Source organism: Tachyglossus aculeatus, chromosome 10, assembly GCF_015852505.1.
Source record: "Tachyglossus aculeatus isolate mTacAcu1 chromosome 10, mTacAcu1.pri, whole genome shotgun sequence".
Lineage (NCBI taxonomy): Eukaryota > Metazoa > Chordata > Mammalia > Monotremata > Tachyglossidae > Tachyglossus > Tachyglossus aculeatus.
The window spans coordinates 19,801,779-19,828,082 of NC_052075.1; the positions used below are offsets into that span (position 1 = coordinate 19,801,779).

A 26,304-nucleotide genomic window follows, 5' to 3' on the forward strand; every position below is an offset into this window, starting at 1 on the left:
CATGTGGGATACAGACTGCCTCTGACCTAATTAACTTGTACCCATCACTTAGAACAGTGGTTGGCATATAGTAAGTGCTTAGCAAATATTATTATTATTCATAATAATAGAGCATAGGGTATTTCACAGGACTAGTGGTATGGTTTAGAGGACAGAGCATGGGCCTGGGAATCAGACTGTGAGCCCATTCTAGACTGTGAGCCCACTGTTGAGTAGGGACCGTCTCTATATGTTGCCAACTTGTACTTCCCAAGCGCTTAGTACAGTGCTCTGCACACAGTAAGCGCTCAGTAAATACGATTGAATGAATGAATGAATGAATCAGAAGGACCTGGGTCTAATCCCAGCTCTGCCACTTATCTGCTGTGTGACCTTGGGCAAGTCACTTTAATTTTCCGTGCCTGTAGCCTAGTCTGTAAAATGGGGATTAAGACTGTGAGCCCCATGTAGGACAGGGATTGTGTCTAATCTGATTACCTCACATCTACCCCAGTGCTTAGTACAGTGCACATACTAAGCGCTTAACAAAGACCATAAAAAAACCCAACAATCAGTAAAGTGCTCCTTGCTGACAAAAAGCCTGAAGAAAAAAGAGGTTTTGCACCAACCTGTTTCAGGGAATGAAATTCAGAGGCAACCGAAATCAATTGATCAATCATATTTATTGAGCACTGACTGTATGCAGAGCATTGTACTAAGCAGTTGGGAGAATACAACACTAGACAAATTCTCTGCCTACAAGGAGCTTAAAGCCTAGAGGGGGAGACAGACATTAAAATAAATTACAGATCTGTATGTAAGTGCTGTGGGGCTGAGGGTGGGGTGAATAAAGGGTACAAACCCATGTGCAATCCCAGAATGATGTGTTGACTGAAAAACCTGAGGCTGAAGGAGTGGCACCAAGAGGGCATCACATGCCAGGCTTAACTAGAGACCTACAGTGAAGTAACAACGTCCATTGTGGTTTTATGACTGACCTTCAGTCTTATCACCCATGACCCACCCTGCCTCTTGAGCAATTTTATCATAGTCTAGGAATGATAATTAACGATCTTGGAAAGGAGGTCCTGAAATGGAACTGTTCCACTCCTGCTGAAGTGATGCTTGCTCTTACAGAGCTCTATGAGCTGGTCGTGGGTGTGGAGAATGGATGTCAGCAAGATACCCAAACAGCTGTCCATTGGCCGTCCAAATAAATACTTTAAGAATATATTGAGGAACCACGTCAAAAGATGTGGCAGAACAGCAGACTGTTGAGAAGCAGCAGATCAACTTGGCATGAGGAAAAGTGAATTTTGAGCAAAAGGGAATTGTGAACAGGTCTAGGAGCAAAACGTTATGGTCACCCAAGGGTCTTTTCAGCCACAGTTGGTTTATGAATGAAGGGCAGTGATAGAGTGTAGACATTGAATACATTATTTGCATGAAGCTATCAGATAAGAACACAGTATTGAATGAGTGCCCACTGTGTGCAGAGCGCTGTGCTTTTTCATCTAGAACAACCTCCTCAAAGAATACATAACAAAGGCAGGAGTGAATTAGTTCCCACAGCAAAACAGCTTGGCCTAATATAAAAAGCATAGAATTGGGAGTCAGGAGACCTAGGTTCATTCATTCATTCAGTTCATTCCATCGTATTTGTTAAGTGCTTACTGTGTGTACAGCACTGTACTAAGTGCTTGGGAGAGTACAAAACAACAATAGACACATTCCCTGCCAATACTAAGCTTACAGTCTAATCCTGGCTCTTGCACTTGCCTGTTGTATGACCTTAGGGAAATCACTTAACATCTCTTGCTTCAGTTCCCTCATCCCTAAAATGAGGATTAATTACTTGTTCTCCCTCCCCCTCTCTGTAACCTCCAGGTGGGACAAAGAGTGAGTCTGATCTAATTTCACTGCATATACCCAGTACTGGGCACATTATAAATTATTTATCACTCACTATTGTCCATCAGTCAGATTTATTGAGTGCTCATTGTGTGCAGAACATTGTACTAAGTGCTTGGAAGAGTATAATATAACAATAAACAGACATTTCCCTGCTATTATTATTGTAGGACTTATCACCATTATTATTAGTATCATGGAGACAGGGGAAGCACAAAGACCTGGAGGTCAGAAGGGCCTGAGTTCTAATCCCAGCTTCGCCACTTTTGTGACTTCGGGCAAGTCACTTCACTTTTCTGTGCCTCAGTTACCTCATCTGTAAAATGGGATTAAAACAGCCCCACGTAGGACATGATGATGATGATGATGATGATGATGGCATTTGTTAAGCGCTTACTATGTGCAAAGCACTGTTCTAAGTGCTGGGGGAGGTTAAAAGGTGATCAAGTTGTCCCACAGGGGGCTCACAGTTTTAATCCCCATTTCACAGATGAGGTAACTGAGGCACAGAGAAGTGAAGTGACTTGCCCAAAGTCACACAGCTGACAGTTGGCAGAGCCAGGATTTGAACCCATGATCTCTGACTCCAAAGCCCGTGCTCTTTCCACTGAGCCACGCTGCTGATTACCTTGTATCCACCCCAGTGCTTGGCACGTAGTAAGTGCTTAACAAATACCACGAAAGAAGATGATAATAATAATAACAATGGTACTTGTTAAGCACTGTTCTAAGTGCTGGAGTTGATAGAAGTTGATCAGGTTGGACGCCGTTCCTGTCCCACGTGGGATTTACACTGTTAATCCCCATTTTACAGATGAGGCCACTGAGGCACAGAGCAGTTAAGAAAGCACGAAGCGTGGGGCATGACCAGGACGTCTGGCAATCTTCACTCCGGCTTGCTGCACGGTTTGGGGATTTAAAAATGGGTAAGACTGGCTATCCATCGTGGGGTCTACTCCCTCTCCGCCCCCTCCCCAGCTCTCTGGAAACGACCAGTGGATTTTCCTGGCTGGCAAAGGGGAGGGTCCTTGGGGAGCACCTCTGCAAGGCCTGGGTTCTAATCCCGACTCCCCCACGTGTCCGCTGTGTGACCTTGGGCGAGTCACTTTACTTCTCTGTGCCTCAATTCCCTCATCTGTAAAATGGGGATTGAGACTGTGAGCCCCACGTGGGACAGGGACTGTGTCCACCCTGATTTCCTTGTATCCACCCCAGAGCTTTGTAGAGTGACCGGCACTTAGGAAGTGCTTAACAAATCCCCTAATTATTATTATTAGAGGGGGCGGGAATCATCATCATCATCATCATCATCAATCGTATTTATTGAGCGCTTACTATGTGCAGAGCACCGTACTAAGCACTTGGGAAGTACAAATTGGCAACACATAGAGACAGTCCCTACCCGACAGTGGGCTCACAGTCTAAATGGGGGAGACAGAGAACAAAACCAAACATACTAACAAAATAAAATAAATAGAATAGATATATACAAGTAAAATAAATAAATAAATAGAGCAATAAATATGTTCAAACATATATACAGAATCCCCCATCCGGATTTTTCCTTCGATCTTTCCCACCTCCTCTGGGGCCGTGCCGGAGGGAAGGACGGAGTTAGGATGAAGAGGAGCGGAGGAGGAGGAGGGACGAAGGGGTTAAGGGGGCTGGGGGTGGGGATGGGGGGCCGGGCTGGGGGCGGGGCTCGACCTCCCGGTTGGTCCAAAGTTTGGTCGGGGGGCGGGATTCCTGGTTCCTCTGCGCTCCGGGAGAATCACAAAGCCCATCGGGGGGAAAGTGGGCTGGTGGCTGGGGCTCTCTCCCTTCCACCGCCCCCCACCCCCTTTATTTTGGTGGGAGACATCCCCCACCGTGCCCCCTTCCCCCTCCCGGCCTCGACCTCCCTCCCGGCCCAGACAGGCCCCTCCTCCGGGCCCCCCCTGTGTCAGAGCGCAGCTGGCCGGCGACCCCCAGGATCTGTCAGAGCCCAGGGGGCTGGGCAGGGGTCCCACCACTCTGAGCAAGGGGCCACAAGGAAGCTAAGCTCTTAGGAGGAGGAGGGGGAAAAATTGTCCCCACTTGCCCTTCTTTTCCCCCTCTTTCTCCCCCTCCCCTCTTCCCACCTCTCCGACCCCCCTTGCCCCCTCCCCAGGACTGGCCTGGAGACCCCCCGAGTTTCGGGTCTTTTCTTGGGGACCCCGGTGGATTTGACCCCCGGGACCCCCGGCGGAGAGAGGCTGCAGAGGGGGCGACCTGAGGGGCGACCCCCCCCCCCCAAATAATTGAACCTCGGACTTGGGCAGAGACAGAAGAAGAAGAGGCCCTCCCTGGCCTCCTCCACTTTAGCTCCGACCCCCTCTTCCACCCCCTCCGGGCCTGGCGAGAATTGGGGGGCTGTCAGGGAGCCAGGAGGGGAGAGGTGGGAACTCTCCTTCCTTTTGGCCGAAGAAATGGAGCTGAAATGAAGGGAAGGCGGCACATGAGGACAGGCTGACTCTGCTGGGATTTACAATTGAGGAGGAAAAGGAGGAGGGGGCGAAGCCAATCATGGAGAAATAATCGAGCCTCGGTGTTGGACAGGAGACCCGGAGAAGGTAGGTTGCCCCCGTTGCCCCCCTCCCCTTCTCCTTTTCCAGGTTGCGGCTGATGCGACGCACAACTTCCCCCCCACCAAAATTTCCCCCACCCCGATTTACCGCTCCGGGGGTCCCAGGCCCGGGCTCTGCGGGAGTCAGGGTGGGCGAGGAGACCCCCAGGGCCCCGGGCTGTAGTGGGGGCTTTGGTTGCCAGTCTTTTGCTGCTCCGGAGACAGAGAGGCAGGGTAGCCCAATGGGGGTCTCCCGTACAGAGTCTTCATGAGGTGGGTGGAACAGTGATTGGGACATAGCACTGTTAATACCCTTAACAAATACCATTATTATTATTATTATTAGATAACTTCTTCAAGAACTAGCCACTGTGGTCAGTTTCAGAGTCCCAACAGAGCCTGTGGAAGGGAGGACTAGTGCCTCCTCCCCCCCCCCCACCCCAGAAAAATTCTCGAGGTAAGTGGGAATTTGGAATTTAGAAATGGGATCCTGACAATTCATTTTTCAAGTCCCGGAATGGACAAATGGCCAGTATTCAAAACCTCCTTTGGCTACCCGGGTCTCAACAACCCCGGCCACAAATGATAACATTATATATATATATATTTTAACAAACAAACAAAAAAATCCCCTATTCATTTTGTATTTGTCCAGTCTCGGCCTGGGCGGATAGGATCCGGAGCAGGAGGAGGTGGTGGTGAGCCGCAGTCAGTTGCAAAGAAATCGGTCCCCTGTCATTTCACGTGTGTTGGTTGAAAACTTTGTACTTGGAAGTCAGAGAGGGAAAGGAGCGAACACTTTCATGGCATAGTGGAGAGGTCATGGTTCTAATCCTTGTTCTGCCACTTGTCTGCTGTGTGACCATGGGCAAGTCACTTCATTTCTCTGGACCTGAGTTACCTCATCTGTAAAATGGGGATTGAGACTGTGAGCCCACTGTGGGACAGGGACTGTGTCCAACCTCATTTGCTTGTATCCACCCCAGAGCTTATTACAGTGCCTGGCACACAGTAAGTGCTTAACAAATGGTACAATTATTATTACCTATTTATTTCGGGGGGTAGGGGGGCGGCACCAGTCCTCCCTTCCACAGGCTCTATCGGGACTCTGAAACTGACCACAGTGGCTAGTTCTTGAAGAAGTTATATAGTAATAATGATGATGGTATTTGTTAAAGGTGTAAACAGTGCTATGTGCCAAGCACTTTTCTAAGCGCTGGGGTAGATACAAGATAATTAGGTTGTCCCACGTGGGGCTCACAATCTTAATCCCCATTTTACAGATGAGGTAACTGAGGCCCAGAGAAGTTAAAGTGCCCAAAGTCACACAGCTGCCAAGTGGCGGAGCCAGAATTAGAACCCACAACCTCTGACTCCCAAGCCTGTGCTCTTTCCACTAAACCATGCTGCTTCTCAATATCTCCCCCAGGAACCCCTCCACTTATGTCTCCCTTCCCTACCCAGCCTCAGGACAGACGCCCCTGGCAAGGGTAGTGATCTTCTGGGCTGGACAATTTCAGGACTTTGCTAAATTTCTGACCCAATCCTCTTTGGGCTCTGGGTCGCTCGGGCAAAGTTGGTTAACCAGTCAGGGATAGTAGTAGTATTACTGGCTGCTCTAGATGGTGAGCTCATTGTGGACAGAGATTGACTCTGCTTATTGTTGTATTGTACTTTCCCAAGCACTTAGTACAGTGTTCTGCACACAGTAAGTGCTTAAATACAATTGAATGAATAAATGCAATGCCCTGAATTGAGTAAGCACTTGGGGGAAGAACAAAGTAGAAAAGGGTGACATTCCCAATCCAATGAATTGATCGATCATATTTATCGAGGGCTTACACCATGTAAGATCCTTGTGCCAATTGCTTGGGAGAATACAATACAATAAGTACACACGATCCACTCCAATGGCAAAGACAAATATGAGCCAATGTATAAATAGAGATTAATCAGATTGATCAATTGTGCAATGGCAGAACATCAATCAATTGTACATAGCATAGAGAAACAGCATGACATAGTGGATAGAACACAGGCCTGGGAGTCAGAAGGTCTTGGGTTCTAATTCTAGCTCTGCCACTTGTCCTCTGTGTGACTATGGGCAAGTCACTTCACTTCTCTGTGTTTCAGTTACCTCATCTGTAAAATGGGGATTGGTACCGTGAGCCCCATATGGGACAGGGACCGTGTCCAGCTCGATTTGCTTGTATCCACCCCAGCGATTAGTACAGTGCCTGGCACATAGTAAATGCTTAACAAATACCATCGTTATTATCTAGACTGTGTTCAACCTGATTAGCTTGTGTCTACCCCAGCGCTTAGAACAGTGATTGGCGCATAGTAAGTGTTCAATAAGTACCATACTTACAGTTATATAGACAAAAGTTGCAAGGATGGATTTCAAGGGCCTACTTGCTTTGCAAGGTGGCTTTTTCTTTTCCTGCCACCTCTTTACTTCTAAGAGAGGGGTCGTTCCACGATGAGGGGCTCTGGGTGACACCCCGTCCTGTTCCTCCCCCCACCCCTCCCCAGAAAAAAAACACCCCTCCACTTTGCCCTTACTCCTCCTCCTCTGGGGACCCTGCCTTCCCCCATCCCGCCCCCTTTTCTCCCCCCACCTCCTTTTCTATCCACGTGGGTTGCTGTGAACTCACGCCCCGGGTATAAAAACCCCCCACCAACCTCCCCTGTACCACGTTAAGAACTTCTGGTGCAAATTTGTAAGCTAATGGCAATGCGTAATTGTTTGCCTCGCTGGATGGGGTAGACTGAGTGTTATGTATCCTGCGGGCATAGACCGTTTAAATTAGGGAGTTTACAAGAGTCAGGAATTTAGACAGTGTTTAGAGAGTGAGAGTTAAAGGAGGAGAGGAGAGTGTCATAATGTAAACCTTTTGTCTGGCTTTGATACCTAGAAGGATTTTACCAAAACAAAACCCCCCGATGTTTTTCCTCGGGCCCAGAAATTAATTGAAGATGAACTGTCGTTCTGATAAGGTACCGTTGGTACCAACAAAGCTAGGGCAACTTTAAATAAAAGGTGGGTGGGGGAGGGAGGGTCAGAGAAGCAAGTGACTGCTAAGAATAATTCAACCTTCTGAGAATACACGCTGAGAGAAAGCCCAGAAGGGTGATCACCAGGCAGAAAAGTTTAGAACCAAGATGTAGTAGTAAGAGACATTCCTTCTGAGTGCTCCGTGGGATCTCAGCTCACATATTGTTTTATAGCAGGTTTTCGGAGGGCTAATTAGTTCGTGTTGGGCTTTGAACTCGCCCGTTTTTTTTTAAGCACAAAACCAGAAATATGGTCAGCGTCTAAAGCGTCAATCCAGCTTCTCTCTGTATTCCCAGTAGGTTTGTTATTTATATTAGGCAAACCTATTTTTTTTATTTGATTTAATTAGGGAAAGTTTAGGGCAGAGTGCAGTTTTAAATGTTGCCTGCTAAGGGGAAGATTAAACAAAACTCTTTTCAACAGGGCTACAATTTTATTTTCTAGTCTAATTAGCAGCTTTACTGAAAGAAAACAAACAGACCGTATTCATCTGAGGTCTCGAAATCTCTCTCCCCCTTCTTTTTCTTTCCTCCAGGTCTGAAGCAGCAGAGGTCGGTACATGCGGTGGATTGAGTTCTGAAAATGGAACTCTCCTTTGCCCTCTTCTTTCTAGGGATCGTTGCATTTTCTGACTCAGCCAGAGGTAAGCGGAGCGACTGCTTTGAACCTTTCAAAAGTGGCTTGTGGCTTCCGTGCTTTACCTCTGCTCCAGTTGATCTCATTGTCTGCAAATACATTGACTTCCTTTTCCAAAAGCAAACTGTACAGCATAACTTTTTGTGTGTGCCCAGAACTGGCTCCCGACTCTTCCAGACACACCCACCCACACCCCTATACATGCTCTCGACACATATATTCACACACACACACACACACACTCACTCACTTACTCACTCACTTTATTTTCCTCTGGCTGTCCCACACGGTATGATGTTTTCTATTAAAATGCAGCTGCCCGAGGTTTTATTTAGAGAGTTCTTTAGGTGCAGGTGAGTTTGGGTGTAAAATTACTTGGTTAGCTTCAAGATTTTGGGTGCAGGGTTAAAGAGAACAATGACATTCCTTCGCCGATCTGGAATGCCTCTCACTCCCTGAAAGCCTTGCAAGATCAACCCTGTGTAGTCCCAGTAGCAAACTAAACAAACAAAATCCATTAACTTCCCAACTGACAGACAAATGACAGTTCTCCACAGCCAGCACTTTTTCTGAGTGCTGGTTCCAGTCTGCTTTTTCTCGTGTTTCAGTAAGCCCGAGATCTCACCCTAAGATGAAGAAAAATTGTGCCACCGTGACAGGGAGAAAGGGTGGGTGTGGGGGAGAAGGCCTGACCTTTGTGAAGGAAGTGGTATCTCTTATGTGTGTTAGATTTTTTAGTGTGCCTTTGAGACAGCTTGCACTGAGCCACATTAGCAGGGCAGAGGCAAAACAGTTCAATCTGAAAGTCCATTCCTCTCCAAGCCCAAGCTGTCTTCCCCAAAGAGAGTTGTGATGGTAGGGATGGGTACAATGAACTGTGAGCTCATTGTGGGTGGGGAACATGCCCACCGATTCTGTTATATTGTTATGTTGTACCCTCCCAAGCGCTTAGTACAGTGTGCTGCACACTGTAAGTGCTCAATAAATACGATGGATTGATTGATCGATTGATCTCCAGGAGATGGCAATGTTTCAACTAGCACAGTGGCCACTTAAAACTGTTAACCTCACTGCTGGTCTCGGTAGCCGAACTTTACCCTAAAACGTGGAAAAGTAAGTATTGCCATAGAAACCTGGGACTTGGGTTAGCATAGCTTCCTCTTCTGTAGCAAGAGCTTTCCAGCCAAGTATTTTATGGCGGGTGGCAGTTCTGCAAAATGATTCTCCTGGAAGGTGAATGAAAAGGAAAGCAGTATGTTTATAGCCCGTAAGACCCAGAAATTGGGGTTTCAGTGATTTAAGTGCCTGGAATGGACAGCAATGTAGAAATTAAGGAAGGGTGACTACAAAAATAAATAGTATTTTAACGTACCCAAAGGACCCAGGGGAGTTGAGACAAGAAACTATGTGGATTTGGAACCGGAAAATAGGAAGATTTTTCTCCTAATTGTGCGATGTTCTAAGTAGGCTTTTCTTTTTTTCATTGCTTTATGGCTGGAATCCTGTTTAATTTTTGACCGTAGGTTTGTGGGCCTCGGTACACATTCGGTTCATGGACTGTTTTGCACACATGGCGCGTAATATCAGTTTGGACCTTGAAAAGAAAGATAGTTGTCATCATTTCTAGACTGCATAGGTTTGTAAAAGGGCAATTAACTTTGTAAGCTATTTGGGTTGCCTTAATATCCCATAGGTAAAGATTCTGTTGTTTCTCCATAAGTTAATTCTGTCCTCCCATTTCCAGGAGAAAGAAAGAGTTCTCTGAATCTTTCTCTCGAGAGTCACATGGAGAAAGATATGGGGCTGGATTTTTTTTTAAGTTTTCTTGTTTTTTTTTTTTCTCTTAATAGTGGAATGTCTTTTGGGGAATAGGCGGCAGATTTTCTTTCAACGGTTGGGAAGAAAATCTTTCAGGGAGACAGGCGGCTTCAAGGACTATACTGGAATTCACAAGTGTTATACACATGGTAAAGTCACTTTGTCACTGAGATTTACAAAAGAGTTGGTAAAGTCACTTTGTCACTGAGATTTACAAAACAGTTTGTTGGAAAATGCCCAGTGGGGATTATTTTTTTGGGGGGAGACTAGTCTCTTTGGGGGAAGTGATGTGCCCTCAGACACAGGGCAGCCAATGTCACTTGTATGGGACATTCAGAACCAGGGGGAGGAATCTGGCGAAGCCAACCCGGCAATACCGAGATAGAGAGTTTATAAGGGGCAGTATCTGAAAGCCAGAAATCAGAGCTCGAAAACTGCAGATTTCTCTGGCCAGCCCGTCTCCAGGTCAGCCCGCTCTGGTCTATATTTAGAGGCATCCATGTTCCGGGTCAGGGTTGATCATCATCAAAGACTGGATTCTTCCATCGATTGATCGATAGATTGATGCCGGGTTCCCTTTCCTACATGGGCCGGCCACCCAGGGGTGAGTCTTGAGTCTCCAGGTCGCTGGTCCCATCGGCCCTCCCACTGAAAGGTCCACATTCCGTGGCGGGTTCCAAATTCCTTCCATCGTCTTTGGGATGGCCTGGGGTGACCATATATGGCGTGCGAGGGCACTGTTGGCTGGCGGCACCGGGATGAGTGGCATTGCCCGGGGAGGGGCACGCACCACCTGACTCTTGGGGGGTGCCAGCGGGTCAGGTCGCCCCCTGCAGGGAGTGGACCGGCGCCATGTTCGGAAAGTACAGTGTGTGTTGAAGTTTCCGGACAGAGTTGTGACAGGCTTCTCTTAGTTAACCAGTAAATTGATATTCCACTGAGTCCCAATTACCCGAACCCAGATGCCACAGGGATTGGACATGATTGCTTGCCGCCATTCATCCATCTTTTTACTTTCCTTGTTGCTTGATTTCATTATACAGTACTCCGGCCTGCACCTCCCGCCTCTCTCTCTCTCTCTCTCTCTCTCTCTCTCTTTTTTATTTTTGGGCATGGGAAAACCCCAGCAAAGCTCTCTTCGGCTAACGGTTTGGAACGGTTGGGAAGGGGCTGGGGTCCCCTCAGATTCGGGAAGTTGTGAGGAAGCAATTTATCATCGCTTGTCTCTGCATTGGACTCTTTGGGCCACTTGCACCCTCGGCCTCTATCAGGGTGGGGAAAGGGTTTGGGTGGTGGGAGAGCCGGGCTGGGAGAAATGAACGGGCTACATATCTATTCTATTTATTTTATTTTGTTAGTATGTTTGGTTTTGTTCTCTGTCTCCTCCTTCTAGACTGTGAGCCAACTGTTGGGTAGGGACTGTCTCTACATGTTGCCAACTTGTACTTCCCAAGCGCTTAGTACAGTGCTCTGCACACAGTAAGCGCTCAATAAATATGATTGATTGATTGATTCTCCCAAGGAAGCATTTGGAGAGAACGCACAGTACAGAAGGACAACATATGGAGGCGACAGAGAAGCCGTTGTGTAGCACCCATCTGTGTAATGGGTCTGTGCACAGCCAGATCCACTTTAATGGAGCCGCTTTAACTTATCCATGAAAAGTTTAGTTCCTTCTCCTCTTTCCCTCCCTCCCTCCTCACTTTTATTTTTTATTTTGGTGAAGAACGTTGAAGAATTCCAAAGAGAACTGGAAATAGTCACTGTGTGGTGAACCTTTACCTGATTTTTGCATACAATCTGGTTTTTCGTCCTTTAAAAGAAAAAACAAAAACAAACAAACTCTTCCTTGGCTTGGTGTCTCTCTCCATTAAAAAGAGTGCTCCCTGGAGTTTAGAAAATTTAAATTGATAAATGATCATTTCTTGGGAGCTGGCTTTTTTTTAGAATCACAAAGCTGGAAAGTTGTGCCTTTTTGTAACTTAAAAAAAAATCCAGTGCTCAGCTTTCTTTGAGGTGTGTGTGTGTGTATGTATGTGTTTGTGTGTTCTGGTTGCGATACCAGAAATTTAAGAGATATAACCTAAAAGACATGTGCGTATGTATCTATAGTACATTATGTGGATCTATATGTATAGAGATTTAAGCATGTTTTCCTCATTATATTCTGAGAGGTGTTGAGGTATTTGAAGTGTTGCAGTGAAGGAAAGTCTCTCTGCATCAACAATCCATCCCCGCTTGAACCTGAGTGAAGTTGCATTTGACGATGATGATGGAGTCTGCTATCGTCAAAGCAGGATGAAATCTCGTCCTTGTCATGTCATCTTTGTGATCGAGAACCCGTGTGAGGGAATTGATCACAGTGCTTGTGGTCTACCCTGTACCACCTGATTTAAGAAGTGCAGACGGCCACTATCTAGCGACTGAAGACTTTGATACACACAAAAAAATACCTCCTTTCCATGCAGTCAAGAATGCCGGGGTTGGCAGTTCCGTGTAGGCCTCATCCTCTAGGCCTGCATTGACTGTAGAGTCTTTACTCTGCTCTGGGTTAGGATTTTGATTGAGGTGGAGGGAAACTCTTTTTCAGAGGAATTTAGGGGCTGGAGTTCTTTTAGTCTCCTGCCCAATTTCTTTCAGCTTGATTTCCTTTAGGCTCCAGTCGTGGTCGTGTAATTTCAACGTCTGCTTTGGATATTTTCCATTTAGCTAGAAATAGATTTTCAGAGGTAACTCTGTCCCGTTTCTTCCGGGGATTGTCTCTGCCATTGTCTAAAACCAGGGTGTGTGGGAAGGTGTTCAGTGGGTGGAGCTCTGGGTGGCCCACTTCAGTCAGGCCCAGGATGGTGAACCTATTCCTCGTTTTAAATCCTGTTAGGGTCAGATGTCACACGGAGATTTCATCGCCGACCTCCCGGCCTCCTGCCTCTCCCCACTCCAGTTTGTACTTTGCTCTGCTGCACAAATCATTTATCAACAAAAACGTTCAGTCTGTGTCTCCCCACTTCTCAAGAACCTCCAATTCTGCCTGTCCACCTCTGCATCCAACAGAAACTCCTTTCCATTGGCTTTAAAGCACTTAATCAACGTGCCCCATCCTTTCTCACCTCATCTCACTGATCTACTACAGCGCAACCCACACAGTCAGCTCCTTTTAGTGCAAGCTTACTCACTGTGCCCCAATCTCATCTATCTCACTGTTGATCCATTTCTAACATTCTCCCCCTAGCATGGAACTCTCCCCAAACCTTATACCCCAGACCACCCCTCTGTCCATCAAAGCATTATTAAGATCACATCTCCTCCAAGAGGCCATCCCCAATTAAACCCTCTTTTCCCCAGCTTGCACTCCCTTCTGCGTTGTCCATGCATTTGGATCTATGACCTTTGGACATTTGATATTTACCCAACCCCCAACCCCACGGCACTTTTGTACATATTTATAAATTATATAGTCTAAATGACTTTAGACTCTAAGCTTGTTATGGACAGAGAGTGTGTCTTTTGATTCTGTTGTACTCTTCCAATCACTTAGCACATGGTAAGTGCTCAGTAAATGCGAATGATTGATTGATTGATGTGGGAGCATAGTTGCCACTGTCCTAGATGTTGCTTGGACTTTTATTTTTGTACTGTTGCATTGTACTCTCATTCATTCATTCAGTCAATCGTATTTATTTTGCTCTTACTGTGTGCAGAGCACTGTACTAAGTGCTTGGGAAGTACAAGTTGGCAACATATAGAGACGGTCCCTTCCCAACAACGGGCTCACAGCCTAAGCGATTAGTATTGTGTTTTGCACACAGTAAGCACTCAGTAAATGCGATTGAACTGAACTTTTAGTTCCATTGAGCTCCGGAAGAGTTCAGTGCACACTTGAATTTTTTGCTTGTGTATCAGCTGTGTTACATCGCACTTTCCCAAGTGTTTAGTACAGTGCTCTGCACACTGTAAACACTCAATAAATCCCATTGCCATTGATTGATTTTGTTCTTGGTTGGGGGTGGGGACACAGGAGCAGCAGAGCCTGTTGGGAGTTCTTCCCATCCACCTCCACCAGTAGAGGCCTAAATAGGGTGAGGTAAGTCGGTCTCCTCCACTAGAATGTCAGCTTCTTGAAGGGCAGAGATTGTGTCTACCAATTCTATTGTATTGTACTCTCTCCAGCCCTCAGTACAGTGTACAGTACAGTACATAGTAAGCACTCAATAAATAGCATCGATTGATTGGTTTGAGCCCAAGCCCCAGCCCCACTTTGTGAGACTCGCATGGCAGGACCTGAAGTTGTCCAAAGATGCAGTCAATCCATTTGGTTGATAGACTAGGCAGCCTAGGGGTCTAAAGACGTGGTAGGAATGGCAACAGGAGGAACAGTATTAGAATTTTCCAGGTCCTTGAGAATCACCCAATGGGACAGAATTGATTTAACAGAAATGCAGTCAGCCCTCTCAGAATGAAAAATTTCCATCCCTTCCATTGAATATCGGTAATAGGTAAAACAACTGGCGTTGAGAAGCCGTTTCCTCGCACAGTTCTGCCTTAACCACTGGAAATGGCAAATAAATCATTGTCACCTAAAGAGAGGGAAAACTCCCAACAAAAGTCGTCTTTTGCTGGGTCTGGAAAAACTAAAATCTGAAGCCTTCTTTTATTCATTGTGCTTGGGTTGAATCAATGGAGCTTTCTATGTGGCCCAAGACTCGAAGCTCCTGTTAGAATCTGGAGAGGATTTTAAAGCCCTGCTCTTCAATGGTCTCCTTTCAGATCAATCCCAGTGTTACTGTAATCAGTGGAAATATTTTTTTTTTCCACCCGGTCTCATTAACTTATTAAACTACAGCCACAGACCCATTTCCCCAATGTTTGTCTTTGGTCTCAGCTGTTTCTGGGGCTGAGGGTTATTTTAGGAGCTGTGGTAGAGGGGGTGGGAGTTGGTGGGGGGAGTTGAGAACCAGAGGTCTCCTGACCTTTCCTCCCAACTGCTGTGTGATCCTGGGTGAGTCCTTAACCCCCCTGAGCCTTTTTTGGTCCCCATTTGTAAAATGGTAAACTTGCTCATTCTAATTCTTGGTGACAAGAGAAGCAATGTGGTTTAGTGGATAGAGCCTGGGCTTGGGGTCAGAAGGACCTGGGTTCTAATCCTGGCTCCATGACGTGTCTGCTCTGTGACGTTTGGCAAGTCACTTCACTTCTGGGTGCCTCAGTTCCCTCATCTGTAAAATGGAGATTAAGACTGTGAGCCCCATGGACTGTGTTCAAACTGGTTAGCTTGTATCTACCCCGGAGCTTAGTACAGAGCCTGGCTCATAGTAAACACTTAACAAATATCATTGCTTAGTACAGTGCCTGGCACAAAGTAAGCACTTACCACTAAGAATAAAACAAAACAAAATAAACTTTTTTCATTTTCATAAAGTGAGATTCTGGACTCCAGGCTTGTTGGTCCCATGCTTTGGGATCTACTGGGGCAAGACAGGATAGGCTAATGCTTTGTATTTAAAGAAAGAATGAGTCTAACTTCCAAAGAGGCTCCCAGCGCTTGACAGCGGGTATCTCATTAAGTCTTGCAACAGCCCGGGGATGATTTCTAGACTGTGAGCCCACTGCTGGGTGGGGACTGTCTCTATATGTTGCCAAATTGTACTTCCCAAGCGCTTAGTATAGTGCTCTGCACACAGTAAGCGCTCAATAAATACGATTGAATGAATGAATGAATGAATCAAGGAAGCTACAATTAGGGTGTCCATTTCACAGATGAAGAAACTGACTTGCCCATGGTCACCCTGAGCTGGAATGAAGGCACGGGCTCCAGCTCAGGATACTTCTTCCTCATTCTCAAGTCTTCCTTGGAAACTCCCCACAGCTACACAATGCAGCTTTGGCTTCCCTCTCTAGACTGTAAACTCCTTATAAGCAGGGAACATGTCTGTGATATTGTCGTACCATACTGTCCCAAGCGCTTAGTGCAGTGCTCTACACACAGTAAGTGCTCAGTAAATACGACTGACTGCCTGACTTTGTTTTGAAATTGTGCCTTCACACTGACTCTTGATGACTCTCAGATCCTCTACTTGCTCACTGCTTTCCCTAGATACTTTTCAGTCATTTGCCTGTTTAATTTGTCCTGTGTGTGGGAAGGGGAAAGGTAGGAGACACCGAAGTCCAATTTCCCCATTTGTGTCAGACTGTAAGCAAGCTGGGGACAGATTGCTGTATTGTACCTTCCAAGCGCTTAGTACAGTGCTCTGCTCAAAGTAAGCACTCAATACGATTGAATGAATATCGTGTCTACCAACTCTACTATATTGTACTCTCCCAAGCGCTTAGGACAGTTCCCTTCTAGATTGAAAGCTCACTGTGGACAGGTGACGTATCTACCAAATCTGTTGAATTGCATTCCCTCAAGTACTTAAGATTGTATCCCCCTAGACTGTAAACTCATTTTTTTTTAATGGCATTTGTTGAGCACTTATTATGTTGTCAAAAACTGTTCTAAGCGCTGGGGTAGGTACAATCTTTTTAGGTCGGACACAGACCCTGTCCCTCATGGGGCTCACAGTCCAAGTGCACAGAGGATACGTACACCAACTCTGCTGTACTCTCTCAAGTGCTTATGTGGCTTAGCGGAAAGAGCCCAGGCTGGGAGTAAGAGGTCATGGGTTCTAGCCCTGGCTCCGCCACTTATCAGCTATGGGACTTTGGGCAAGTTGCTTAACTTCCCTGTGCCTCAGTTACCTCATGTGTGAAATGGGGATGAAGACTGTGAGCCCCATGTGGGACAACCTGATTACCTTGTATCTACCCCAGTGCTTAGAACAGTGCTTGGCACATAGTAAGCACACTATACATACCATTGGTTGATTGATGGATTGTGTGTAGATGAAGTGAAAAGTTTGGTGGTAGACAGGAGGTGAAAATTTCACCCTAACGAAATGTTTAGAGGAGCCGTAGGTGTCATTTATCTCTGTGGCCGAGATGACTCTATTTGGTCGGAGAGCTGAAAATCTTTTTGCCTTTATAGGGAATCTCAAGAGCTTTCCCCCTGCCAAGACCAAAATCCCCAGCGAAGAAAATTCCCTGCTGTACATTCACTACGCTTCTGGAACACATAACCCCTTCTTATCAGGGCAGATTCTGGGTATGTGTTGGCAGCTCTGTTTCCTTGGCTAGGTCCCTGGGAGAGCCAACTGAATTTGGCTGCGGCATTAGGGCACTTAGAAATTCAGATCAGTGTTGTTACAATGTGCCCTCTCTTACCCACTCTTCTTAGCTCCGGTTCAATCATTTTGCTGAACCCAGTTCCTACCGCTCTCTTTTCCCCTTACTCCACTCCCAGTTCTTTTCCTGTTCCGCTATTCTGTTTATTGTTGTATTGTAATAATAATGATGGTATTTTTTTAGTGCTTACTATGTGCCAAGCACTGTTCTAAGCGCTGGTAGATACAAGGTTATCAGGTTATCCCACGTGGGGCTCACAGTCTTAATCCCCATTTTGCAGATGAGGTAACTGAGGCACTGAGAAGTTAAGTGACTTGCCCAGGGTCACACAGCTGACAAGTGGTGGAGCCAGGATTAGAACTCATGACCTCTGACTCCCAAGCCCGCGCTCTTTCCACTAAACCATGCTGCTTCTCTAATAATGATGGTATTTGTTAAGCGCTTACTATATGACAACCACTGTTCCAAGTGCTGTGAGGCGCAGAGAAGTTAAGTAACTGGCCCAAAGTCACAGAGCTGATAGGTAGCAGAGCCGGGGCTAGAGAGCAGTGGAGTCAGGGCTCTCCCAAGCACTTAGTTCAGTGCTCTTCACAGTAAGTGCTCAATAAATACAATTGAGTGAGTGAATGAGACAACCTGGCCTTGTGGAAGAGCCCAGGACTGGGATTCGGGTTTTCATCGGTGCTTAGGACAGTGCTTGGCACATAGTAAGCACTTAACACATACCATCACTATTATTATTATTCTGGCTCTGCCGCTTCCCTGCTGTGTGACCTTGGGCAAGTCACTTAACCTCTCTGTGCTTCAGTTTCCTTATCAATCAATGGTATTTATTGAGTGATTACTGCATCCAGAGCACTGTACTAAGTACTTGAGAGAGTACAATACAGCAGAGTTGGTTGACAGTCAGTCATATTTATTGAACACTTACTGTGTGTAGAGCACTGTACTGTTTGGGAGAGTACAGTATAATAGTATAAGGGACACATTCCCTGCCCAGAGTGATCTGTAATGTGAGGATCTGTTACAGTAATAATAATAATTGTGGTATTTAAGTGCTTTCTATGTGTTAGGGACTGTACTAAGCGCTGGGGTGGATGCAAGCAAATCGGACACCTGTTCTCCAGCCCTTCTAAACTGTGAGTTATGTGACAGAAGGACTGTGTCTGACCTCATTATCTCACATCTACCCCAGGGTTTGACACAAGGTAAGAGCTGTAGAAATACCATCATTATTAGTGAAGCTAGATGCACTCACCAGGGTTTGTCTCCAGTGCAGTTGGGAAGTGCTCCTGCTAAGATTCCCTCACCCAATAGCTGCACAAATTAGAGAAAGTCGAAATGCACCAAAAGAAAGGGCAGCTGCCGAAAGTCATAGGTTCTAATCCTGGCTCCACCACTTATTGGCTGCATGACCTTGGGCAAGTCATAGGATCTTGGACAAGTCACTTCGCTTCCCTGGGCCTCAGTCACCTCTTCTGTAAATTGGGGATCGAGACTGTGAGCCCCATGTGGGACAGGGACTCTGTCCAACCCTATTTGCTTGTATCCACCCCAGTGCTTTGTACAGTGCCTGGCACATAGTAAATGCTCAACAAATACCACTGTTATCATTAATAGTAGTAAGATAATAATAATAATAATGATGACATTTATTAAGTGCTATGTGCAAAGCACTGTTCTAAGCACTGGGGAGGTTACAAGGTGATCAGGTTGTCCCACGGTGGGGGCTCACAGTCTTTATCCCCATTTCACAGGTGAGGGAACTGAGGCACAGAGAAGTTAAGTGACTTGCCCAAAGTCACACAGCTGACAAATGGTGGAGCCAGGATTTGAAGCCATGACCTTTGACTCCAAAGCCCGTGCTTTTTCCACTGAACCATGCTGCTTCTCTTGCTGTGTGCAGAGCACTGTACTAAGCACTTGGGAGAGTACAACACAACAATAGACACATTCCCTGCCCACAACGAGCTATTGTACTCTCCCAAGCCCTGAACACAGTGCTCTGCACATAGTAAGAGCTCAGTAAATACAATTGATTGATTATATTGGACTCTCCCAAGCGCTCTGCCCACCATAATTGCTCAATAAATACCACTGATGGAGTGACGTAAGCTGAGCTGCTGCTTATTCAGGCCCCTAAAAAGAATTAGGGTGTCTTGATGCCCGGGGAGGCTGGGAGTCCCTTTTACCAAGTTCATATTTCCATCTGAACCCCCTCCGCATCTGATTATTTCCCCCTTCCAACAAGTCAAATTAACATCAGCTGTTTGGTGCTGTGCAGCACCGGTAACATAGACACTCCATTGTATCCCGTAGAACTTTGACGCAGACCTTGGTCCTGCGAACAAACCTAACAATTCTACTTCATCCAAACCGCTCCAGTTTTCTAGAAGAAATCCAGCCAACCACTCCGGGCTACTTCTTCCATCAAGCCTTCGGATTTAATTTTGCGTTTCACTTAGGGAAGAAAAATGTAAATGAGGAACAGAGTTTTTAGGGGGGGTGAAGCGGGCCTTTGACTCTTTTCCCCTAGGTCCCCCCCTCTTCTTTTCTCCCTTTTTCCCTTCCACCCCAAAGAGCTGAAGTCAGAATGCTTTCTCTCCACGTTGGCAAGAGGCACAGGTATTTGACCTTGTGCCTGGTCAATTTCTTTCATGAAAGATTTACACGATCTTGGGCGTCCTGACCAGTGGTTGAGGAGTGACTAACACAAAGAGGTGTTGGAAACTAGCTGCTGCTTGGGCTCTGTTGACTTTGGTCGGTATTTTTGGAGTTGTCAGTGTTCTGGTGTTGAAAAAAATTGTGCTGAAGTGCAGACAAATGCAGCAAGATGGGCATTTTTAAAAAGCTTCTGCCTTACTTGCCTCACCCGCAAGTGGATTCATGCTTACCTGGGTGCTAATTAGGTCAAACTGGTGGAGGCAAGAAACCTAGGGATCGACATTTTCACTCAATTGCATTTATTGAGCACTTACTGTGTGCAAAGCACTGTGGTAGAGAATTTGAATGTGGGCATAAGTGTGTTTTTCCCTGGTGGCTTTAACCAGTTAGGCCTCTCAAGGGAAGCAGTGTTGGCCTAGTGGAAAGAGCACGAGCCTGGGAGTCAGAAGACCTGGGTTCTAATCCTGTCTCTACTATTTGCCTGCTGTGTGACCTTGGGCAAGGTATTTAACTTCTCTGGGCCTCAGTTACCTTAGCGGTAAAATGGGGATTAAATCCTCTTCCCGCTTACGTAGTCTGTGAGCCCAGGGTGGGATAGGGATGATGTTCCACCTGATTATTTTGTATTTACCCCAGCACTTAGTACAGTGCTTGGCACATAGTAAGTGCTTACCAAGTACCATAAGAATAGGGCAGCCTTGGGGAATGGGAAAGCACAATGGGAAGTGAAGTGAGAGCGAAGGGTTAGTTGGGCATGGTTGGGCGGTGGGGACTGACTCTTGCTGGGGGACACTGGTTAAGTGACATAACCTCTCTGGGACTGTTTTCTCATCTGGAAAATGGACATAATGATGTCATCCTAAGCATTTTCAGAAAAGCAGCATGGCCTAGTGGAAAGAACACAGGCCTGGGAGTCAGAGGACCTGGGTTCTAATCCTGTCTCCACCACATGTTTGGGCAAATCACTGAACTCCTCTGTGCCTCAGTTACCTCATCTGTAAAATGGGAATTAAAGCTTTGAACCCCATGTAGGGCATGGACTGTGTCCAACCTGGCTAGCTTGTTTCTATCCCAGCACTCAGTACAGGGCCTGATACCATAAATAAAGAACAAACAAAATAGAAGGAGAGTAAGGTAGCTCATATGTATGGGATGAGCTGGGAGGATGGTGGCGTTGGAGGTGGGAAGCTAAAAGCAAAGAAGTTTTGTTGGGGGAGGGATGGAGGAAGAAAGGGCTGGGAGGGTTAGGCAAAGCAGGGCCCAGGGAATGAGTCCTGTTCAATTTTCTGCCTCCACACGACTTCTAGGCTGTAAACTCTTAGAAGGCAGGAATCATGTCTGGCAACTGTGGTACACTTCCAAGCACTGCACACAATAAGTGCTGTTTAACTGACTTCTGTTTCAGGGGAGGGAGATCTGTTTAGCAGCGTGAAGACTTAGTGGATACACTTGGGAGTCAGAAGGACCTGGGTTCTAATCCCAGTTCTTCCACTTAATTTATCTGTGCCTGGGTTCCCTCATCTGTAAAATGGGGATTAAGACTGTGAGGCCCACGTGGGACAGGGACTGTGTCCAACCTGATTTGCTTGTCTCTACCCCAGAGCTTAATATAGTGCTTGGCACATAGTAAGTGCTTAACAAATACCTCAATTGTTATCGTTATTGTCATTATCAGCCTTTAAGGATGGTCAGCAAGGAGGAGGATCTCAAAGCCTGTGGACTCCTTGCTTCTCTCCTTCCCTCTTTTTGTCCTCCTTTTGGTCATCATCTTGATTAAAATGTTTTCAGAGCCCACTTCCCCACTTTTCAAAACCCTCCAGTGGTTACCCTTTCCTCTCCTCAAGCAGCAACTCCTCATCATTGGTTTTAAAGCATTTAACCAGCAATCTCTCTCCTCTCTTCTCCCACCACACCCCAATTCACACTCTTCCATCCTCTTAAGTGAGGACGGTGCCTCGTTCTGGTCTCTCTTGCTGCTCCTGGGCTTCCTTTCCCCTTCATATCTAATAGAACAATCGCTCTTCCCACCTTCAAAGTCCTCCTGAAATCACATCTTTCAGGAGGTCTCCTCATTAAACTATAACCTCCCTTGCCCTGCACCCTCTGCTTCACCTAAGTTCCCACAACCACCTCACCTCCGTAGCACTTGTATACGGTTCTTAAATGCATTCATTCAATCTTTTTTATCGAGTGCTTACTGTGCACAGAGCACTGTACTAAACACTTGGTAAAGTACTATACAACAATAAAAAGGCACATCTCCTGTTCACAATGAGCCTACAGTCTAGGGTGGGGGAGACAGACATGAATATAAATAAATAAATTACAGATCTGTACATAAGTGCTGTGGGGCTGGGAAAGGGGTTGAACAAAGGGAACAAGTCAGGGTGACACAGAAGAGAGTGGGAGAAGAAAAAAGAGGGGCTTAGTAGGGGATGGCTTCTTGGAGGACATAAGCCAGTACTCACCCAAGTGCTTAGTAGAGTGCTTTGCACACATTAAGTGTTCAGTAAATATGACTGACTGAATGAATAAGGCTTTGAAGGTGGGGAGAGTAATGTCAACTCTATTTTAGACTCCATTACTTTCCTTAGGGCAGTGTCAACTTCACAGCTTGATTGTAAACTCCTTGAGGGCAGGGATCATGTCTATTAATTTCTACGGAAGCTTAGCATGGTTCTACGCACACACAATAGGCACTCAATAAATGTGGTTGATTGACTGACTGCTTGACTATGCTGGTATTTTGGCTCCTAGTGGAGAGAAACTGAGTTAAACGCGAGAGGTGGGAAGAGGAAATATACGTTTGTGAACTAGTGGATAGAGCATGGGCCTGGGAGCCAGAGGACCTGGGTTCTAATCCCGGCTCCACCACTTGCTGCTTGGTGACCTTGGGCAAGTCACTTCACTTCTTGGTACCTCTGTTTCCTCAACCGCAAAATAGGGATTACATATCTGTTCTCCCTCCTACTCAGACAGGGACAGGGACCGTGTCTGACCTCATTAACTTGTATCCACGCCAGAGCTTAGAATGGTCCTTGACACATAGTAAGCACTTAACAAATACCATGAAAAAAAAAGAACTACTTTTTCCAGAAGCCAAAGGCCTACATTTTCCATAATCTCCAGGGAATGAAAGCCAATTAGCAAGGTGGGCAGAGACTTTTAAATTCAGAAGAGAGAATGCTGGCAGCTGACTTCTTTCAGGAGTTGGTGATTTGTGAGCCTATACTCTCGGACTGCGGTCTGTGCATTTAGTGAAGTTCATTTGCACAGTGTATTTACAATAGCCCATGAGTAAAAGTGATGGTATTTAAGTGCTTACTATGTGTTTAGCACTGTTCTAAGCGCTGGGGTAGATACAACCTAATCAGTTTGGACACAGTCCCTGTTACATATGGGGTTTACAGTCTTAATCTCTATTTTACAGATGAGATAACTGAGGCCCAGAGCAGTGAAGTGACTTGCCCAAGGTCACACAGTAGACAAGTGGCGGAGCAGGGATTAGAACTCATCACCTTCTGACTTTCAGGCCTGTGCTCTATCCACTATTCCATGCTACTTCTCTGAGCAGAAGCCTAAATGCCTAGGGGTGTGTTGACATTTGGATGTGGGTTTTTTTTTTCTACCTTTCCTCTTTATGCACACCAAGCTTAAATTCCAATGTTTAAATTCTGAATGTTGGGAAATGTCCATATGTACTATTAACTTTTCCCAGGTTCCTTTCCTAAGTAACCCAAAGAGAGCAGCTTTCACTAAATATGACTAAAGAAAATTTTTAATGGTATTTGTTAATCTCCTATTTTGGGCCAGGCACTCTACTAAATGCATGGGTAGATACCAGATAATCAGTTTGGACACAGTCCATGTCCCACATCCGGCTTACAGTCCTTATCTCCATTTGACAGATGAGGTAACTGAGGCCCGGGGAAGTTAAGTGACTTGCCCAACGTCACATGCAGCAGAGTAGGGATTAGAACCCAGGTCCTTCAGACTCCAGACCTGTGCTCTTTTCCCCAGGTCATGCTGCTTCGCATTAGGCCAGGCTGTTTGTAGCTTAGTGAGAACTGTGATCCTAAAACAACTCTGAATCCAATACAGTATCAGCATCTCAGATATACAGAGCATTGCTCTACTAGACTGCGTAGGAAAATTCTGTAAGAGTAAAAGCAATATAGAGCAGGTTACCATCTAATGGAGAAGACAAGTTTGGGAACGTCACCATACAATGTGTAGGAAAGAAAAAAATGTGCAATGTGATAAAAACCAAAGAAGGAAATCAAATCTCTGTGGTATTGTACTCTTGCCAAGAGCTTAGTACAGTGCTCTGCAGACAGTGCTTAGTAAATTCCATTGATGATGATGAAATCAATGAACAGATCAATTTGAATCTGAGTTCTTAAAGGGGAGGGTTCACCTGCAAGGTGGGGATTAAGCAAGAGTATGACATTTGGAGGCAATTGCTTTCTGGAGGAGCTGCTAATTTACACCCATTTCACTGCTCAATAGCATCAGAGGGCCAGCAGGAAGAGGAGGAAAAAAATGGGAATTTAGCAAATACAAAGTCTGTTCTTCCTCTCTTAGATGAGCAGCCCCATGTGGGACAGGGATCCAGTCCAACCTGATAAACTTGTACCTTTCCCACTACTTAGTTCAGTGCTTGGCACGTAGTAAGACCTTGATTAATACTGTCTTCCTCATCATTATTAATACCCATTTTGTTTTATAAGCATAATCAGTCAGTGGTTTTTATGAATGTTTACTGTGTGCTAAGCGCTTGGGAGAGTACCACACAACAGAGTTGGTAGTGGCGGTCCAGTCCCACAGTGAGTTTACGGACTACCACCAGTCGTGTTTTCTCCTTTCTCCCCGATCATTCTCCCCAAATAGCTGGTTTCTTCTGAAGTTTTGCTGCCCTTAAGGAAGGACTGGTTTGCGGGTGGTAAGGCGGGCTGGGGGGAATTAGGCTGGATGTTCCAAACCTAATGGACATCTTTGGATCCAGGCCATAGTGCCGGGAGACTGGGGTTTCAAGTGTGAACTTGTATTAAAGCTGCTCACATGGAGATTTTTTAAAAAATTTATTATTAGTTTATTGCCGCACCTCTTTTCTAGATAAAGAAAGTGGGTTTGGTTTGTTTGGCAATGGTGAAAACCGGTCCCAGGAAGCCGTATATCTGTCCAGGGTGGTAAAGTAGGGCTAAAACCAAAGACAAGTACTGTTCACCTTCAACGAGGGTGGGAACCAGAAAGGTAGCTATTGCCACACTTACTTTTTCTTCCAAGTCCCTAATGAGGTGGAGGTCTTTTGTTAGCTTGGTTCTTTGTTTACCTTGAACTGATTGAGAGGGTGTCATAAACCGATTACCTGTAGAAACTGCTTGAGATATTCAATCTTAATTGGGGGGAGGAGGGGTTTGAAAGCTACAAGTGTTTCGTGGCCACCCTTCAGGGGGAGAATGCTGATTTCACACTTTGGAGATAAAGAGATATCGGGCCCCAGGGGTCCTATCCAGCAGCCTAGGAAGTTCATTCTCTCTGGGGCAGCTAATTGCTTTACCTTAAACGCCCCCCAACTGCAGTTCCTATGTGTCTGCAGAGCACGGGCCTGGGAGTCGGAGGACCTGGGTTCTAATCCCAGCTCAGTCCGATGCTAGCTGTGTGACCCTGGGCAAGTCATTTCACTCCTCTGTGCCTCAGTTACCGCATCTGTAGAATGGAGATTAAAACTGTGAGCCCCAAGTGGGACAGGGATTATGTCCAACCTGAATACTTTGTATCTACCTAGCGCTTAGTACAGTGCCTGGCACATGGTAAACGTTTAATAAATACCATAAAAAAAGGAAAGGGACTGCAGAATTTTCAGGTGGAGTTCTTGTGACTCTCGTTATTCTTCTGTTATTCTATTTATTCTCCTTTTGTTACTTATTCTAGACAGCAAGCTCATTGTGGGCAGGGAGCATGTCTGATATATTGTAGTCTCCCAAGTGCTTTGTACAGTGCTCTGCACACAGTAAGCACTCAATAAATACGGTTGACTGACTTATTTTTTCTATTGTCTATTTCCCTCTCTAGGTTGCAGGCTCCTTGTGGGCAGGAAATGTGTGAGCCAACGCTGCTATATTATACTCTTCCAAGTGCTTAGTGCAGTGCTCTGCAGGCATACCATAAGGCCTCAATAAATACGATTGATTGTTTGGTCTTTCCCCCAGTGGGGACACATGACTGGACAAATATCCCCAGCCCGGATCCCCTCCTCCGAGTAAAGTGAGGAGAGAAAAAGATCCACTCTGTCTCTTTCTCTCAGAGACCAGCCAAGAGGAATTTGAGGCTTATTCTTTCTCTTATCCTAGAAAATCCAATAAATCCAGCAAATTCTTTCAGTGTGGTCTTCCAGGAGGTTTTTCAACCCAGTCTAACTTGCAGATGACTTGAA

At 45.9% G+C, this 26,304-nt stretch overlaps 1 protein-coding gene across 1 annotated transcript in view; it reads left to right on the plus strand.

Annotated features, from left to right (window-relative positions):
* The first annotated feature begins 4,014 nt into the window (after nucleotides 1–4,014).
* FGFRL1 (fibroblast growth factor receptor like 1) overlaps nucleotides 4,015–26,304 on the plus strand; it is a 238,093-nt gene continuing 215,803 nt past the window's right edge. Inside the window, 2 exon segments of the mRNA XM_038753283.1 lie at nucleotides 4,015–4,481; nucleotides 8,068–8,175. Coding sequence (XP_038609211.1) covers nucleotides 8,115–8,175 — 61 coding nt within the window. The 5' untranslated portion in view covers nucleotides 4,015–4,481; nucleotides 8,068–8,114.